We start from the raw sequence: 18,199 nt of genomic DNA on the forward strand, positions 1-18,199 counted from the left end.
GCCAAACACTTCACTTCAAATCAATTCACAACAAAAGTTGGACTCCTACCACTCAGATACACCGAGTGTGCTAGATATCGATGCTTCCATTAAAAAGAAAAATATAATTATATCCTGTCAATCATATTAGCTTAGCAGAGGGAGTCGCTGAGAACCACGAAGTCTTTGTGCAGCATCTGTCATGCATCTCGCCAAATATTACCAGCTGGATCATGCAGCCTCACATATAATAAACACAAAGCAAATGTTCAGGTCAAACTTGTGTATCAGTGTGATTTTACATCCCGCAGAAATCTGTATCTCTTATTACGTTAACTTGCAGCAAACTGATCGTTCAGGTTCCTTCCTGCAGGAGGTTTTTTGGTTTTTTTGAGGGAGGACTTGGTGGACTTGTTCGCACACTCGGGACAAAAGCTAAACAAGGACAGTCTGAGCTGAGGCAGCTTCTCCAAGGAAGCGTCAACACCGAAATCATAAAAGCGACCGCACGCCCCAAACAAACACATTCTTGGAGAGTGTGGTCGTTCGAATCAAACTGGAGGAGATACAAGTCACAGGAGGGCAATTAAAAGACTTCTGGGCAGTTTGTAAATACAAAATGAAAAAGTCAAAAAATAAATAAATAAATAAGGGTTTTTTCCTAGAAAAAAAACAAACAAACATTTATGTGCTCAGGAGGCGAGCCATTAAAAACTATTTGCTTTAATGTGCAGAAGCAATGAAATGGCTCATTGTCTTGGGCGCCTTTGTTAAAGTGAAGAGGTTCTATAGGTCACATTAAATCCTTCAGTCATTTAAAAACAGGCAACACCAATAATGAAAACAGCCTGTTCTTCTATTGAGTTAGCGGCTTAATATGTAAATTGAGCACAGCAGTAGTAGAAGTACAATGGCCTGGCAATGACTGCTATAATTTCTGAAGCATGCCTTTAAACCTGCAGCATGAAGTGTGGGCAGTGATAGTTTCCGCTTATATTTAACTTTACCTATTTGAAATGAAAACATATTCTCTTTAAATACAAGTTTTAAATCAAAATGGCTTCAGATGCGATTTGCGGTATATTTGTTAAATAAAGATTTCTGGTAACTCCGTGTAATTCCTTGCAATGGACTGGCAGCCTACTTCTCAATAAACTAATTGTGTTGATTGGAAAGAGTGCTGCTCCGGGTCTGCAGACCCGACCGCACATCACAACGGGACAGTGCAGTCACGGCGAAGGAAAGCCAGACGTGCTGACTCACGCCGGGCCGCCTGCTGTTGTTCAGAACTGCACGCTCCTCTCCTTCTCTTGCTGTGTGTTTCTGACTTCTCTCCCTCTGTATCTCCTCAAATCTGGAGTAGCGTAGGAGCGCTGGCTGTGCCACGTGGAGCCCGGCTACCTGCCAAGTCCTGTCCACATGCCTCGCCACGAGCACTCCCCGTGAGAGCTCCAGAGCAGGCTGTTCGGAAGCTGCAGCTGAGTCTCCTGGCTTCTTTGTTTCATGTTTCCCCGTCTCTCAGACGGATGTTTTGTCCAGAGACGACCCGAGTGTCAGGCCCTGAAGCAGCTGGAACACAGCTATATGCTAGAAGGTGTAGATTTCTTTAAGGCATATGGTGCATATACTCTAACCAGCAATACTTCTTTCAAGTCGTCTGCAGCGTTGTGCAACTTAACTATGTTGGTTCTTGAAACTGTGTCTCATTTGAAAGTCTTAACTGTATCATTGCTGTGACACATTAGCTGAATGTTATGTGGGTCAATCTAATGACTGATCCATTCATTAAGTTCAGCAAAAATTTCACCAGTACTGTGCGCACATTATTTTATTGTGAAAGTCACGTTTTGAGTTATTAAGTCAGTATATTCAATCCCTCGTCAGATGCACTTTTCGGCAGCCATGCAGAACTCGGCGTAACATCAAGTCTTGAACAGATTTATAAAGTGATGACACCGAGGAGAAGGGGAGGAACAATTCAGCGAAGATTACTCTTACAACAGTACACTAATACTCATTTAGGCCATCGATACGTCACAGGTAACGTGGTAAACCTGTGCTAGGCTAATGCGGCTAACACTAAGCTAAGTTAAACAATGCCATTGTTGTTATTGTCCATCTATCCGCACATGTGCAGAAAACCGTTCTACTACGACTGTGGTCCGCATGCTCAGTAGCAGGATTTTAGAAAAGTGTTGTTTTCCCCCGTTTCCACGGATACGGGGTCAGAGCATTTTTGAAAAGCTGCGTTTTCCGTGGCTCCGAGCACCGTTGTCATGTAAACGGACCCCCAAAAACGCAATGAAAGTTTTCACTTGTCGTGTAAACAAGGCCGAAAGCTAACAAGCAGAACGGAGAGAGAAAGCAACTAAAGTAATAAGCAAAAATAGTAATCAGTAATAGTAATCAGTTATGATGTTAACATTGATGTGTTGTCTGCGAATTTGTACCAGAAACTGCTCCAAGGCTGCATCACAACCTCAGTGTTTGTATGTCACCATCTTGAAAATGTCCCAGATATGATTTCTGCTTCCTTCCAAGCTGTCTCCTCCTGATCCAAAGTTCATGTTTTCAAATCTGTGCTCTGGACCCGAGGAGATGATTTGGTGATTGCTGAACATTCCTTTAGTATTAGAGGATTCACTTGTGGGTCATCTGGACTTTCTACTTGCCCTCTTTTTCGAGCATGAGGGTGGTCTGAAACAATCGAAACCTTCTGGTGTCCCACAATCAGTAGAGCATGAGCAATGGGATCCTGGGTTAAAATACCAACACCGCATGTGTGTGCTTCGTATCCAAAGAACAATCAGAGGCCTAAAAATATCTCTTTGAAGTTCTCACTCTCTCAGGTTTTGGAGAAAAATCTTTCATGTATAATCTACTTTATCTACTTCACAATCTGCACTTTTTACTGCTAAAAGACACTCGCAGGACCACCTCCATCCAACATCACTTATATTGACATAAAGTAATATCAGTGTTTGCCAAATAATGACACAGATGAAATCAATTTGAGCAGAGCTTAAGAGGCATCCCGTGTTGAATATTTATCAAAAACATCTGGAGGGAAGAAAAAAAAAAACTGTGTCCGGGTTTATTATTGCAGTTTTTTGTCACCACAGTGACGGATGCCGCTTATTGTCAAACCCAATAACTGACCTGCATTTCAGTTGCTTGTGCTTTTTTCCCAAAGGTAAAAGGTAAATATAAGACTGTACGAACTCTCAGTGCTGTGAACTGCTTTCTTTATATCATTGTGATAAAACAATTAAGGGTTTGTGAGAGACCGCTACCAAAGAGAAGCATTATATTTCTATGTATGGGTCCTTTCCTCCCTTTAGCGTCTTTTATTTGGTAAACATGTCCTTCCACTTGGCAATAAGTCAGACTTGTTCAACACCGTCAAGGCTGTGTATCGTCTTCTCTGTCGTTAATGAATTAACAATCGAGGTCAAGAGGGAATCATTTGAGGAAGACGAAGGGGCACGGTTCTGCTCTTTGAAGACGATGTTGGCTTTTTAGCATCACTAAATGAGTGTTTTCAGGATGATGTTTCTTCACGATGCCCCACTCTACATGACACCATAAGGAGCTCAAACATCCAGAGGATGCCCAAAGTGGACAACTGAACGACAAGGCTCCAAGGTCGACCCAGAACGATATCTCTTGGTTGTTCTGGGAGTAGACTGGGTTCCCCCAGAGGGCTTCTTTGGTCTTGATACAGTTATTATGACCCCATTTGGAATTACGCCTAAATTACGCTCCATAGACAAACGATAAGCGAAGGTCATGCATTGATGCGAACCACCTTCAACAGCCTCTATCTACACATTTGACGCCATACAGTATGCAAGGGGAAGTAAACAGACCGCGATGGCTGGGACTGGCCCGTTGTACTCGGTCATGGGGCATCTTTAAAAAACTCCACGTGACACAGATGTTCGTGTAGTAAATGTGCACTTCAGTGGAGGAGTGCGGTTAAATTTCAAGTGTGAACAGCACACACCACCCAGGGGCAGGGCAAGAAATTCTGGTTGCATAACGCCTTGCCCACCTCCGATGATAACACCGTGCAGGAAGCATGTTGTAGAACACAGCTACAGCCTGCTGGCTTGCAGTTCGCAGCATCGCCGCCAAACTTTGTGCCAAATTGTTTATTATGATCACAATTGCGCAACCAGAAAATAAACACTACCATTACGTTTCAACAGGTTTCCCGACTGATCCTATGGTACTGTAGACGTGGTAGTATACTGAGGCCTCGAGTGTTGGATGGATGAATGGTTGTTCTCACTCTTTTTGCAAGGACAAGCAAGTTTAAAAGGTTAGACTTATTGTCATACTAAGTTTTTCCTATTCTTGGAGTAATCTGTCTTATCAGGGGATAACTTCAAATTTGGCAGATAAGTATGAAATCGTGTGATTGTGGTGCAGGTCTATGAAAGCCTGGCCAAGGGAACAGTATGAAGTGATGAAGCCACTTCCACAAGGGACAAAACGTCTTTCGAGACATATGTCTCATTTGAGATGGGTCCGATTTTTGTCCACGGTATCTTGGACACCGGTGCGTGCTTTACACTGGTATACATTACTGGACACGTCATTATAGCATGTAGTTTAGTTGTTTTTTTTAACTTTTACAGTATTTCAAGTTTTCACTCCATATTGTGCTTGAGCCTCGGCGGCCATTAATGTGACCAACTGCTCAAAGCTATTCTTCAGGCAATTAATGTAATTTCCCAAATTGCGAAAGTGTTCCTGTGAAAACCATTTTCTTTGAAATATAAAAGAATTGAGGGCAGTTTGTGGGATCATATTAAGGAAATCAGTGAATATATAAAGGTCTGTTTATTGTTTCCAGATGACTTTGTTGCAAATTCATCCACCATATACAGCTATAATGAAAACCACTTAACACAAAGTCCTGCTGCGGATCACACCAGTGGGAGAGGCGTTTATAAGGAGACAATAAACAAGGTCTCTCGAGAATTATAGGGTGTGGGAGGGTGTGGGGTTTATTCTTCTAACCTTGTGAAATACTTGGAGCATGCCACATGACAACCATGTCACCTCAGTTTTGGCCACGCAGCTGTCAAGCGATCGGTAGAATGTCTGAGCAAAGACCAGATCACGTTTCGTGCTACACCTCACTGACATAAAGTGGATGAATGCCACAGTTTTAATCATCATGTACCATTAGGAAACCCATGCGGTCACTGCCAGGTACGTCACCAACATCGTAAGTACTGAATTATGCCAAACTTCAGCTGCTGGTATGGAAAAAACAAAACACAATCGCATTCTTTTCTGTTGTGAATTAGCACTTTTCCAGTAATCCGGCAGAAACTCGAAGATCATCTTCCAAAGTTTTCTTCCTTAGCACAGAGGGTACAATGTCTTTTTTGTTTTCCTGTCATCACTATTAAAGAGAAACATATTGTGCTGTTGGAGTTATACTATCATGTTCAACTTTCCAGTTGTAGTCAATGCCAGAGCGCATATACGATACATACCCCCGTCACGTTTCCCAACATTATAGGAGAATGTTGAGGTCAGCTGGAGTTCTGACTTTCTACTGTTTTATGCAGTTCATACTTGATCCGGGGCGAGAGCTAAACTTCTTTCGGGATGAATATACCATGACTGGAGCTTTCCGAAGCTTTAATTATACGACGGAACCAAGTAAGATAAAATTGAAAGCTATCTGCTGACCGCACTGTGTTGGTCAGAAGGGCGTTTTTATGCCCCAAACTCTGCTCTCTCGTTTAGCATTTTGCTGCAGTTAAAATCATGGGTGCTCATCAGCAACCACACAATGTGACTAAGTGACCTCATAGCAATTCATCAAAAAAATACAAGACAAACACAGCTGGCGTTACCATGCTAATACAGAAAGCGCAGAAGTTCTGCTGATTACAGCAGAGAGCGAATGAATGAAAACTGTGGCAGTGAGCGAAAGGCATAACACCAATTTATACTGCAACCGCACAGTCCACACAAAGCAACCCACATTTGAAAGGGTGACATATGTGATCTGTGCGACACACAAACACAAACACACCCATGTCACTAAACACCCCTAAAGCCCATGACAGAATCGCTTCTGCTGGCTGGGAGCTGTGGGTGGTGCAGGCATTACCGCACAGTGGTACAGTAGGAGGGGTGTAGTGTACATTAATCCTACACACAAACATGTGTTTCCAATGAGAGAGAAGCTATTTCAGCTGAAGCCTGAGAAAAGGGAAGGGGAGCGGAGGCTGCGCAATGCCGTCATGAGCACAATATTAACAGTGTCCAAGGGAAACACAGTTTAAAGTTGTTTTGATTCCATTCAATCCAGATAACTGACAGAGCGTTTCTTGCTACCTGACCTTTTTTTCCCGAGCACCAGAAATCACCAGAGGCAAAGAAAACAAGGAATTTTCCCATCAAGATTTTCACCATGACTCACTGCTTGACCTCTATTGAGGGATGTTGTCCTTTCACGAATACTGATCCTGTGATTCATGACATCATGACATGGATTTTCAGTGCCATATTATTTCGTCAATGCATTAGAATATGCACCTGCGACTGACTGCAGCTCTGAGGTCACTTTTTTAAAATACACATCATCACTTCTGTGCTGCACAGTAATCTGTTGTACAAAGTAATGACCGGCTGCAATGGAGCCAACTGGCCTCGAGACCATCCAGTCATCAGGATATCTTCTTTCCTACTTGGTCCACACGGGGAAGTGGAGGGCAATTTGGAGAGCAGGAAAGCTCAGACATCATCCTCCCTGAGCAACCACCCCCAAAAGCCTCTGCTGGGGAATCCCAAACCACTCAGAGCCCAAGCCAGAGAGCAGGAGTAGTCTCTCCAGCGGGTCCCAGTAGACCTGGAATGAGAGGCCTCCCAATCGGATGAATCATTTCCACTGGCTCTTCTCAATGTAGAGCTCGTCTCCAAGGCCCCGTTTACACATGAAAATGCCAAACTTTCATTGCGTTTTGGGTGTCTGTTCACACCACAACGGTGCTCAGAGCAACTGAAGACACAACTTTGTGAAAATGGCTCCGAAGGTGGAACTTTTCAAAAACACACGGTCTCTGTGAAAGCGAGGAAAACGCAACTTATTGAAAACCCTCTGAGTCCATCTCCGTGTCCATGGCGTAAGCGTTGCAACTGTACATGTGGGAGTAGATGAGCAATAACAACAAATGTTTGCCTCCAGAGTGTCATGACTGCCAGTCCATATTCTCCTGAGACCTGGTAGTTTTTATAGTCACTGCTATTCCAATCCAAATTGATTGTCTGGCGGGAGGACTCAAAATGCAGCTTGAAAGATAAGTGCACTTTTATTCAACATCTGATAATACAAGAAAAACAGAAACGAAAACATTGATTTTTTTTTAAACCAATTTCTTAAACACTGACACTTGATCAATTAGCTTCAAAGCCATGTTTTCAGGGTGAGTTCGTGAAAATGCAATAGCTATAGGAGAGGTTTTTTTCGACAGGTCACTGTATTTTCCACCAGAATGTATCATTAAATTTAGCTTGATGTTGAGATTGTTGTCATTTTCCATAATAATTATTTAGTTTTGCGTAAAAATAGACATTTTCCTCATGTACACTCTGGGCCACAACAATGACAAACTTTCAAGTTTAGTTTTAAAGGTTATTTTGGCACTATTTTACGAGTCCCGCCCACTGAAGATGAAATCGGGCTGGAAGTGGCCCCTGAAGTAAAAAGTGTTTGACACCTCTGGCGTAAAGATTGAAGAACCGCATTTAAATATTATTAAGAAAGTATATATCACGATCTGAAGGGACTGACTTAAGTCCTTGTATATTCTTTATGAGAGAGTGCTCACGCGGGAGAGATGAATCACTCTCTTTCCATGTAAAACCAAGCAGATGATCAGTCTGACATCGTCAGCAAAGAGACCAGGGAATCCATAGAAATCGAGGATTGATTTAATATCAAGGGAGGAAAAACAAAGATATAAAACCAATTTTTTTTCCTCCCTCTTTGGTATATTTCAAGCATCCAGTGAAACGCGAAGGCAAACGAGCAGGTTCATGAAGTGCTGCCCAAATGGTTTCAGTTAGGAACTCAAGCTGCTACCAGGAAGAAAGGTAACTGCAAAACAAAAGCATACTTCCTTTACGACCACCTCAAGAATTTACAGCCAAATGCAAAATGAATTACTGGCTCGGAAAAAACATCTATTGTCGGGGCAGTTTATTTTTATGTATGCCACAACAGTGAGACAAGAATTGAACTTTTCGACCCTGGAGGATTACTGCTCCGATCACCAATAATTTACAGTTTATTTAATGTGCCGCATGAAAACAGTGATTTGCAAACAATTTGTGAATTTTAAGAGTTTTGCGAGTGAATTATGTGCACAAGCTCGGCTGTCAAGCTTTTCTGTCATTGTTTCATTTGTGTTTTACATCATGTGAAGATGAATGACTGTGTTCGCCATTTTGCCGCTAATGGAGAGCAGATGATGGACGGATGATGGGGAACTTTACTTTTCCAAAACCTTTTATGACCAAATAGGATGATTAAAGGGTGGGAAGGGAGGTAACGCATCCAGCTGTATAGCATTATCACGTTTTTGTTTTATTTCTTTTTTCACAATTGGCCAAATGTCCACTTCACATCACGTGGGGACAGACCTACCAAATGCAAGCGAGGGTGTAACGTAAAGGGCCAGTTCATAGGATTTTGTCATATTTACAAACGTAGAAGGCAACCATAACAGATAACCTGGACTCATTTATTGGTACCAATGGTTTGCATTCTCATGCAATCATACAGTAATGGAAATACATCCATAGGCTTCAACTTAGCACGTCCAACCTACTGGTTGCAACCGTGTGTGACCACACATGACGAAAAGCGAATAATTAAGAATTCCTCGAATCAAAAAGGTATCGTGATGTAATACTATGATATAATAATATATGAGCACATTTCTAGTGAGGAACTGAAATAGTTCTCAACCAACTGTCAGACACGGATCAGATCCAACACTGAGATTCCAAAAACTTCCACTACTGATACACGAAAGTGGCGCCCTGTGCACAGAAAACTGCATTATAAAGTTTTTACGACACCATTTTCCACTGACAGGTTACGCAAATGATGAGCGTGCCATCTGGCATCGGAGATCACAGTGAGATAGGGTCCTGAGATAACTTGCTGAGCTCACGTCTAGGATCAGACCCAAACCCAGGACCAGGGGCTGGAAAATGTTAGTTATGAAGATCATTGAAGTCGGTTCTCTATTGTATAACGAGGGAGTGATGTAAAGAATATACTAGTACAACGAGTCTGCAGCCTTTCCCATCAAAAGACCCATTATTCTCACTTTCCGCCAAATAAAATTCTTTTAGAGCCACAAAACACATTTAATCATTAAAGATCAAGCAGCTTTGCTAAATGCACATTCATGACGTTTCATGATTCTAATATAGAAATTTTGCTTTTGTAGCTATTTTTTTTAGAAGTTCTTACTTTTTTAGCCCTGATTCAGCTCGTTTAGTTGTTTTAGCTATTTTGACGTTTCACCATTTTTTTCTTGGCATGTTTGCTATTTTAACAGTTTAACCTGTTTTTGCTCCATTCTTGTCTGTTTCATACATTTAGACTTTTTTTTTTACACAATCTGGCTTTTTTGCCAACCCTCCTAACACTTTTTTTCATTTTTTTAGCAATTTAAGCAGTTTGATAATAATAATAATAATAATAATAATAATAATAATAATAATAATACGATGAAAATTGTTCTACAAATAAGTTTCAGCAAGCTTCAGAGTACCAATACAGAGGAATTAAAGAGCCACATGTGGCTCCAGAGCTGCAGGCTTCAGACCTCAAGGACTCATACAGCAGATATATCTTAAATGTATTAGTAGCAGAGGTGCAAAGAGAAGGGAAAATCTATGAACAGCTAATGTTATATTGTGTCATTTAATCTAAAAGTAAAATTGATGTTGGTTCCCAAAATACTCAAGTAAAAGTACACATTTCTCTTCTCAAAGACTCGATTTAAAGCACAAATTGTATCTATAGGATTAGAACTATAAAATTCATTCTAATAGAGATAATCGGTCACAACACATCACTTACACTGCATGATGTAAACTGTACTTAAATATGAGTTAATTAATGGTTCACTGACAGTGATTATAATTTCCATTTGTAATTTCATTACAACATACATGCAATCCTATAAGAATAAGAAAATATAAGCTGTCACAGTCTGTTAAAAAGTGTATTTATTATGTGACGACACTATTCAAAACACACAATTATATCAAAATAACACAACACGTTTTAGAGTTGCCTTATTTTGATTTTGTGTTGTATTTCCTAGCAACTGCCGCAAGGCTTCATACCATGGAATTTATATTGAAAAGGGGAAGCTGAATAAAGTGAGTTCTATAACAGCTTGCATTGCATAATACTGTTTTTCACGCTCCGGCTTCCTGGGGGTCAATAACAAAAGATTTTACAAGATGTTGACATCAGCATCCTGCAGAGCGGGCCTTGTAATGCAAGTTAATGACGAAGCCTCGTTGCCATTCTGGAAGGTGTCAGGAGCAGGGGTTTTCTGAGGGAAGAGCCTTTCATGCAGAGCTTGAACCACCAAAGGAAAAATATTCAGAAGTGTTCCACACACACTGGAGCCTCCACACACACTAGAGCTTCCACACACACACACTGGAGCTAATGATAGTCATGTCAGAGGCTGAGATAGGTGAGCACTAATACGGTCATGTGTCGAGCTGAGATATAGAATGCGTTTGCATCAGTGTGTTCTTAATTGCCGTCATTTAAAAGGAAATACCTTTAACTTATTTCTCTTATTTCAGCTAAGCGTGACACTTACTAATTAGACTTTTAGAAAAGTATATTGGTAATGTATCCGTACATATTGGTATGGCATCAGTATTATATCAATAACACATCTGTGTCATATTGGTTTAGTATTGATAGCGTTTTGGTATCATATCAGTAATTCATCAGCTATGTACTAGTATTATATCACTAAGATATTGGTATCATATCTCAGTAACATCAGTATTATATTGGTATGACATTAGTAATGTATTGGCTTCATAGTGGCATCATATCACTAACGTATTGGAATCATATTGGTATCATATCAGTTATACATCATACTGGTATTATATGAGTTATGTTTCAATGTCTTACCAGTAACGTGTCGGATGTCATATTGTTATCATATTAGTAAGGCATCAGTATCATATCAGTAGGGTATCCACATTATATTGGTACTGTATCAATAAAGCATTGGTATTGTACTGGCATCTTATCAGTAATGTATCAATAACTTATCAGTAACTTATTTTTATATTTGTATTATATGTCTGATGTATTGGTATTGTACTGGTATCTGTATCATATCAGTAAGATATCGATATTATGTTGGTCTACATATTGGCTTCATATTGGTATCACATCAGTATTATAAAACTAGTATATTTGTAAGGTTTTAGTATCATATCAGTAAGGTATTGGTATCATATTGGTACTGTACATATTAACATCATATCAGTAATGTATCATATTTGAAAGGCATTACTATTGTATTGGCAACATATTGGTAATATTTTGATATTATATTGGAATTGGCAATACTAGCGATGACTTTGGATCTTTGGAGAAAAACTTAATGGTATCACAGATCACCAGTATCCAGCTTGAAGCTGTTGAAGCTCACACTGTTCTAAACATTACTACATGTATACCTACCTGGCACACGCTCAGGTTGGTGTAGGATGTTTGCACTGATTCCAATTCTTCATCAGGGAGCAGCAGGCGGATTTTTGAGTCGATGTCAATCAGCTGGTCCAGATCAGAGGGCTCTGGGGTATAACCATGGCCTGACAGCACTGACACAGCCCAAGTGGTCTCCTGAAAGGAAAGCACCACTGGAATAAGTCACAGTCCTCTGGGTACGAGCCTGTTTTATTTTGCCTCCACCTTATTTTATCTGTCCATTGGTTTTGAAGCAACTTTGCAAATTCTGAAAACCGAAAAAAAAAGGGTAAAAGTCTGACTATTGCTCTTGGTATTCTCCTATGGATAGATCAAGTGCCAAACAATGACAACTGCCTCCGTCTTAAAGCAATTGTCTGGTCCAGAGAGAGTTCCATCATATCCTGTGGGAAGCGGGGTGGGAGGTGAGCTCATAAGAACCCAGGGGGGAGATAACATCTTTCTACAAGGCTGTCAGGCCAAGGAAGATTAAAGCCCAACAAAGAAAAGAGCTGAAGAAAACTGGCAAAGCAACAAATAGCAAACACAGGGGCCTATTAACAGGGTGGAGAACAATACAGAGCCAGCAGTTTTAAAACAGATGCAAACTCTTTATATGACATTGATTTGTGTTCAATTGAGCTTGGAGTGATTTACTTTGGATCAGAGTGTCTCCATCCCAGACTTCATCCATGTCCCTTTGGATCACATTGAACACTATACAGGCATTGCATAACAGAAAATGAGTTATTTGATGGACCAACAATAAATTATCAAGTACAGAATGATTTAATCATGCCAGTGTTTACTGTGATATGGTTACGGCAACAAAGCAGTACTTTTGAGTACTCATAGCCGATGATCTTAAATGCAAACCTTAATGAACTCTGCGGCCGATCCCAGCAGATCCCACCCTGTACGGGTCAAAGGGCAAAACACAGAGAGACAGGCCACCACACACAATCACAGCTACAGGCCATTTAGAGTCCCCAATTAACTTTAACACATTTTTGGAGTGTGGGAGGAAACAAAAGCATGCTGATGGTACTGAAGGTGGACTGTGAGAGGTCTCCAAAAAAAAACAAATGCATAAAAATACATATGTCAATGAAAATGCTTGAAAAAATTATAAGTTATTTGATTTGTCCTATATTACGCTATTTAAAATATATATATTTTTTAATGTTGCGTTTCCATTGGTAAGTTGTGTCACTCATTGACATTAAACAACACCTTGTATATGAATAAGAAACAGACTTTAACAAAGTACTGGCATGTGATTAAGAATAGAAGTTTACAAGAATATTTGTGTGGACCATGTCAAAAACTAATAAAAGAAGGCCAGTATTGAAACATGCAGTATTGAGATTGCAAATAAGATATTAAAAAAATCTGAGCTTATGGAGGCTCAGATCCTCAACATGAGGCTCCTGCAGTAAAAGAAGTATGAAGCTCGACATGTTTTAGTTTAATTAATGTGTACAAAGTGTATTACCTGCTGTGCAAACAGCTTAAAAAAAGGAAAGAGCTATTTATTTATATGTAATTCGATGAAAGCTGCAGGGGACCCATTGTTTTAATAAAACATGCACATTTTTATTCAATCAAATCGGCATGTGTTCTGTTAGTCCTGTAATGAGACCGACTGCTTTTTTATTTGACTGTGTTCTCCCCTGCAGGCTCAGTTTGTTTCCCAGGTCACTGACTGCTCCTGATTTATCACCACAGGCTCCCAGAGCCACACCAAACCGTGCAGCTTGTTAGGACCAGCGTTGGGAGCGTTTGGCTTTTGTTTGACGAGCCCCAAAGGAATCTGCCTCGAAATGTGCAAAGGCCTCAGAGCTGCCGGTTCATCCCTGCCAAAGCCCTCCTGACATAAATTATGCCGTCGCTCTATTATGACCATTCAGACCAGTATGTCTCACAATAACAGGAAGTGAAGGGATGAGGAGCATCTGCAAGTCTGCTGAGTTTAGAATCAGCCGCCACGATTACTGCAGTATTGTTCTAGAAGAATTAAAGAAAGAGGAGTTTAAAAAAAAAAGAAAAGAAAAAAAGCTGCCTGTGTCCTGTGGATGCGGAGCTGTCTGTGTCAGGCTGAATAGAACCACATGTTAAAAGGTAAATGTGTTTTTTTTAGGTTTCATCCAATCTGACTTTAAACTGGCCTCATTGATGCAAATTCAAAAGCAAAACATTTGAATGTGGGATGCTGCGGCTGGGTTCAAATCCTCCAGGTATCCGATAAAAAAAGGTTTTTAAAAAACCCTGAGAGGATAAAATGAACATCTCACTCTCTGAGCTCCTCTCACCACACCCGCACTGCGAGGAAGACTCTGGCTTCTGGATTTTGCTGAAGCCCTTGTGGAAGGGAGTTGTTGTGGAAACTTGATTATAAGATTGATCCATAACATGCTGCATTCCATGTGAACCGCGCACGGCATTTGATATGTGGTTCTTCGTCGGCGCTTCTTTTGAGGGAGTTGGGAACGTCTCCCCGCAGGCAGGCAGCCTCTCATCAAAGCATGAATATCTGACCAATGTGGCTTCTGGAAGCCAAAACTCAGCAGAGTCGCTCAACAAAGGGTTTAACAACTGAATTCCAAATGCAAAGTAATGACATGAAATGTTAGATACTGACATACATTTCAACAAGTAATTTCATGAAAGAGCTGTTGACAGATGCTGTAGAAAATATTTGCAAAAAAAACCCAAAGAAACAACAACATTCTGTTTTGCATGAGTCTGCACCGATAACGATACCAGCAAGTAAAGGTGTGGAGATTTTTAGATAAACAACAGTGACAGAAGTATAGATGAATGCAAATTATGGACTGGGATTGTACTGACTGGGGATAAAAGTGTAGATTAGCATTTATGAGATTAATCGTGTCTTTTTTGAAGTGACGAATGCTAAAGGAAAAGGATACGAAGTAATGCTGAGTGGCCCTTAAACCTTTGCAGCCATTCTACAAACCACTAACATTTCCAACAGCGTCTGCTCCATGCTTTCCTCAGTGGACGATACACTTTGACAAAAAAACATGTCAGTTTCCATAATCAATCTTTTTTTGATCCCCTTGGGGGAATTTACCCTCTCATTCATAGTTTAACGACACATAGCAGGAGCCCTGGGGCCCAAGGTCGCAGCCTGGGGTCAAAGGTCACACTCACAGTGGTAACCTGCATCTGCAAACTTCAGAACACAAGCTCGCTTCTCTCGCTTCTAATCCACCACAGGAGATTTAATCTGGCCATTTGGTGGAAACCGAGTTTGGTGACGTGTGTGCTGATGGCCCGCTTGGGACGCGGTGAACGTTTTAGTGTCACTCATGGAGAATTGTTAGTCGTCGGATCAGACAACCCAAAACACAAGCACTTGTCTTTGTAATGAAGTGGTGTGACTTGTTTTAATCAGGGAACATGTGATTATAAAGTTGGTTTTAGAAGAAGAGAGACCCCTAACGTGAGGGAGAATAAAAAGAGAGGCTCATGTTCTTTGTGAGAGCATCATGTCGGCCTACCTCTCCTCCTCTGGCCCCGACCTCTTCCTCTCCTTCGATTTCCCGGAGGAGCTCCGCCAGACGCTCCTTCTCGGCCTTGGTCAGAAGCACTTGGCCCCCCTCACCACTCACCAGCTATTGTATTACACAACAATCCGGAGGGGGGGGGGGGGGGGGGGGGGGGTTGAAAATCATTATCTGCTCAGCATTTTTATTTTCTGCCTAACACAGTTCCAGCTGTTTCCCTCACTACAAAAACAATAGCTTGACAGATTTGTATTGGATCCTGGCGCTGTGCTTTTGGCCCGACGTGAACTTTGACAAACCTCAATGTTCCTCCTGACAAAGTCCTTGTGTTTTTTCTTCCCTGTGGAAGATCCAGGGGGGCTGAGGCCGAATTCACAGGCCTCCACAGAGCTGCCCGGCCTGTCTTCACCTGTCAGAAGAGGAGGCGCAGTTTAACTCCTGAGAGTACACACTGTAAAATCAAATCAAGTTTGGAATACATACTGTTTGAGGTGAATGTTAATTCAAGCCTCCACATGAGCAATCTGCTAATGTGTCTGAACCAAACAGTAACTAGTTGAAAGCCTCAGTCTCTAGGCTGCTGATTTTTTTTTAAGGAATTGTTTCTCTCTGGAGATCAATATAATGAAAAAACCCACAAGATGTTGATCTGAAAATTGTTCGTGAGTCATAAAGTGGGGAAAAAAATGCTCCAAATTAACTTTAGGAAAACTGCTGTAATATCTCATTTAGTGCACTACTGAGTGGAAGAAGTCCCAAAGTGAGAGCTTGTGAGTTCTCTGATCCCATGGCGCCATCAAGTGTACAATCGGTTTTCTGTAACGTTCTGTTCGGGGAAAGCTTACTCTGCTCCAAACACTGGTCGTCTGCATCGTGCTCACAGTCGGGCACCTGAGTTTCAAACAAAGACGGAAAATCTTCCTCTTCTTCCGCTTCTTAGAGGGAAAAAAAAATCTGGTTAATTTATGCAGAACTGTACAGAAAAGGGACTCAGATTGGTTGAAACAACATTAAAAATGAATGGGAAAACTTCCAGAGAGAAAATACAAGCGACAAGCTCAAAAGTTCAGGTGCTTCAAAAATGTGATGTTTCGAGGAGCGCTTAGGGACATAATGAAATGTAGGTGAAGAGGGCGAGCAGGAGCATGAAGGTGGAGGAGATCGAAGTATAAAGAGGTGATTGGTTGTGTGACGCTGCATCTTAAGCCCAACGTGGAGCGAATGAAGAAGCTGGACGGAGGTAATCTGCTTGACCTGGTTGAGGATTTGGCCTCAGCTCAGCTCAGCAGTTTCAAAAAATGAGGCGCGCTGACCAAAAACTGGCCTGTTAATTAAAATACCCCACTAACTTTCAGTTTTTTCAGTTTAAGAGACTGTTGTATGCGTGTTCTTCACCCGTGATCGCACCGCTTTAGCCACAATAAAATGTAACCTGAGCTGACGGATGAGTGATGCCGCAAGTTCATCGCTGTCATCAGTGAAGCAGATATGTTGTGAAGCATTTTAAAGGACATTTCCCACCCTGGATACTTTGAATTGCTCCGGATACATTTACATACATTTCATTCTGTGGAAAATTGGAACGATGAAGACATGACGTTGGAATTACACAATTTGTTTGGGTCTTTTAAAAATGATATTGAGTTAAATTTATATTTTGTTCATCATATAGCCATACTTTTTAACAAATAACAAAGGGACACATGGAGTAATTTCCATATTTGCTACATTTCTGAATCAAATCAGTTCGACACAACAGATTCACGTTCTCTGTTTTTACTCACCAGTGAGTGCTTCCAGTGCCAAAAACTGTTGTGTGTTCAAAGCTTCATGAGCACTTTCAGAGTGGCCTTCAGGTTTATTCTGCTGTAAAAAAATAAAATAAAATAAAATTAATATACACATTAACTATCTCACATTAGATTGCGTACATACTGTCCTGTACGATGTAGAATTGTGATTTGAACATGTCCAGTCCGAGGTCATTTAAATGTGAGCCGTGTAACATTGGTGATGTTTTTATTCTCTCTCTCCGCCTCTTGCTGATGCCCACCAGCAGTTCCCGCCAGAGTTGTGCTCGCAGTTTTTTACTCTGGAGTCTGGTTTCTTTTTCTTTGCTGGTTGTTGCAGACAGAATTTCATCAAGTCGCTTCATTTCCTCCATGGCTGTTTGTACTTTAAGATCTTCGTCATTTTCTGCAGTGCCATCTAAAAGAAACACAACTATTTCACATGAAGTGAGCCACAATGAGTGGTTCTCAAGATTTTCCTTTAGGGACCCAAATTTCTGTCAGTGCAGACCAAGGCTTAGATTTTGTGATGATGAGGGTTTTGTTTCCTGCTGATAAACTATTGTAGTTAACACAACGTCTCAGAGTGTTTGGTGGCCTGGAGCTGCTTCAGCTTGCAGTTTTAAACTTTCATTCACCAGTTTTTCACTGCAAAATAATAATGTAAGCATGCCAGGCTAAAAAGATAGAGGAATCCATAAAAAAAGGTTAGATAGGATATGGAGATAATGAAGCAATGGACAAAATAAGAGTTGAATACATATTTTTTGCCGCAAAATTTGATGAATTAAAGTTATCTGTGCAAACTGAAGCAACACCAGACCACCAAACACCCCGAGAGTTTATCCTAAGTTTATCCTCAGAGAAAATGAACTCATCGTCACAGAATATAACAAAGATTATCTTACAGCAATGGTGTGTTTTCAGGTTTTCAGGTTTTTTTTATTGTACAGGATGTGATGGGGCAGTCGCCTGAGTTTACTATGGTAGGATTTTGGGTCTCTCAAGAAAAAAAGTCTGTGAATCACTGCTCCAGATCACAAAGCAAAAACAGTTACCTTCATCAGGACATCTGTCTGAGGAGTCCTCTATGTTTTCTTCAGTGTTGCTCTGAA

The 18,199-nt window shown here is 40.9% G+C and overlaps 1 protein-coding gene across 2 annotated transcripts in view; it reads right to left on the reverse strand.

Annotated features, from left to right (window-relative positions):
* Positions 1-18,199, reverse strand: part of fsip1 (fibrous sheath interacting protein 1) — a 40,942-nt gene that overhangs the window by 21,645 nt on the left and 1,098 nt on the right. For both annotated transcript variants that reach the window (XM_080480453.1, XM_080480454.1), the window contains exons 2-8: positions 18,143-18,194; positions 17,348-17,502; positions 17,079-17,160; positions 16,140-16,229; positions 15,594-15,703; positions 15,289-15,402; positions 11,759-11,920 (exon numbers count right to left, since the gene is read on the reverse strand). In XM_080480453.1, the coding sequence (XP_080336579.1) occupies positions 11,759-11,920; positions 15,289-15,402; positions 15,594-15,703; positions 16,140-16,229; positions 17,079-17,160; positions 17,348-17,502; positions 18,143-18,194 (765 nt within the window). The remainder of the gene's footprint in view (positions 1-11,758; positions 11,921-15,288; positions 15,403-15,593; positions 15,704-16,139; positions 16,230-17,078; positions 17,161-17,347; positions 17,503-18,142; positions 18,195-18,199) is intronic.

This window comes from Lipophrys pholis (assembly GCF_963383615.2).
Source record: "Lipophrys pholis genome assembly, chromosome: 14".
Lineage (NCBI taxonomy): Eukaryota > Metazoa > Chordata > Actinopteri > Blenniiformes > Blenniidae > Lipophrys > Lipophrys pholis.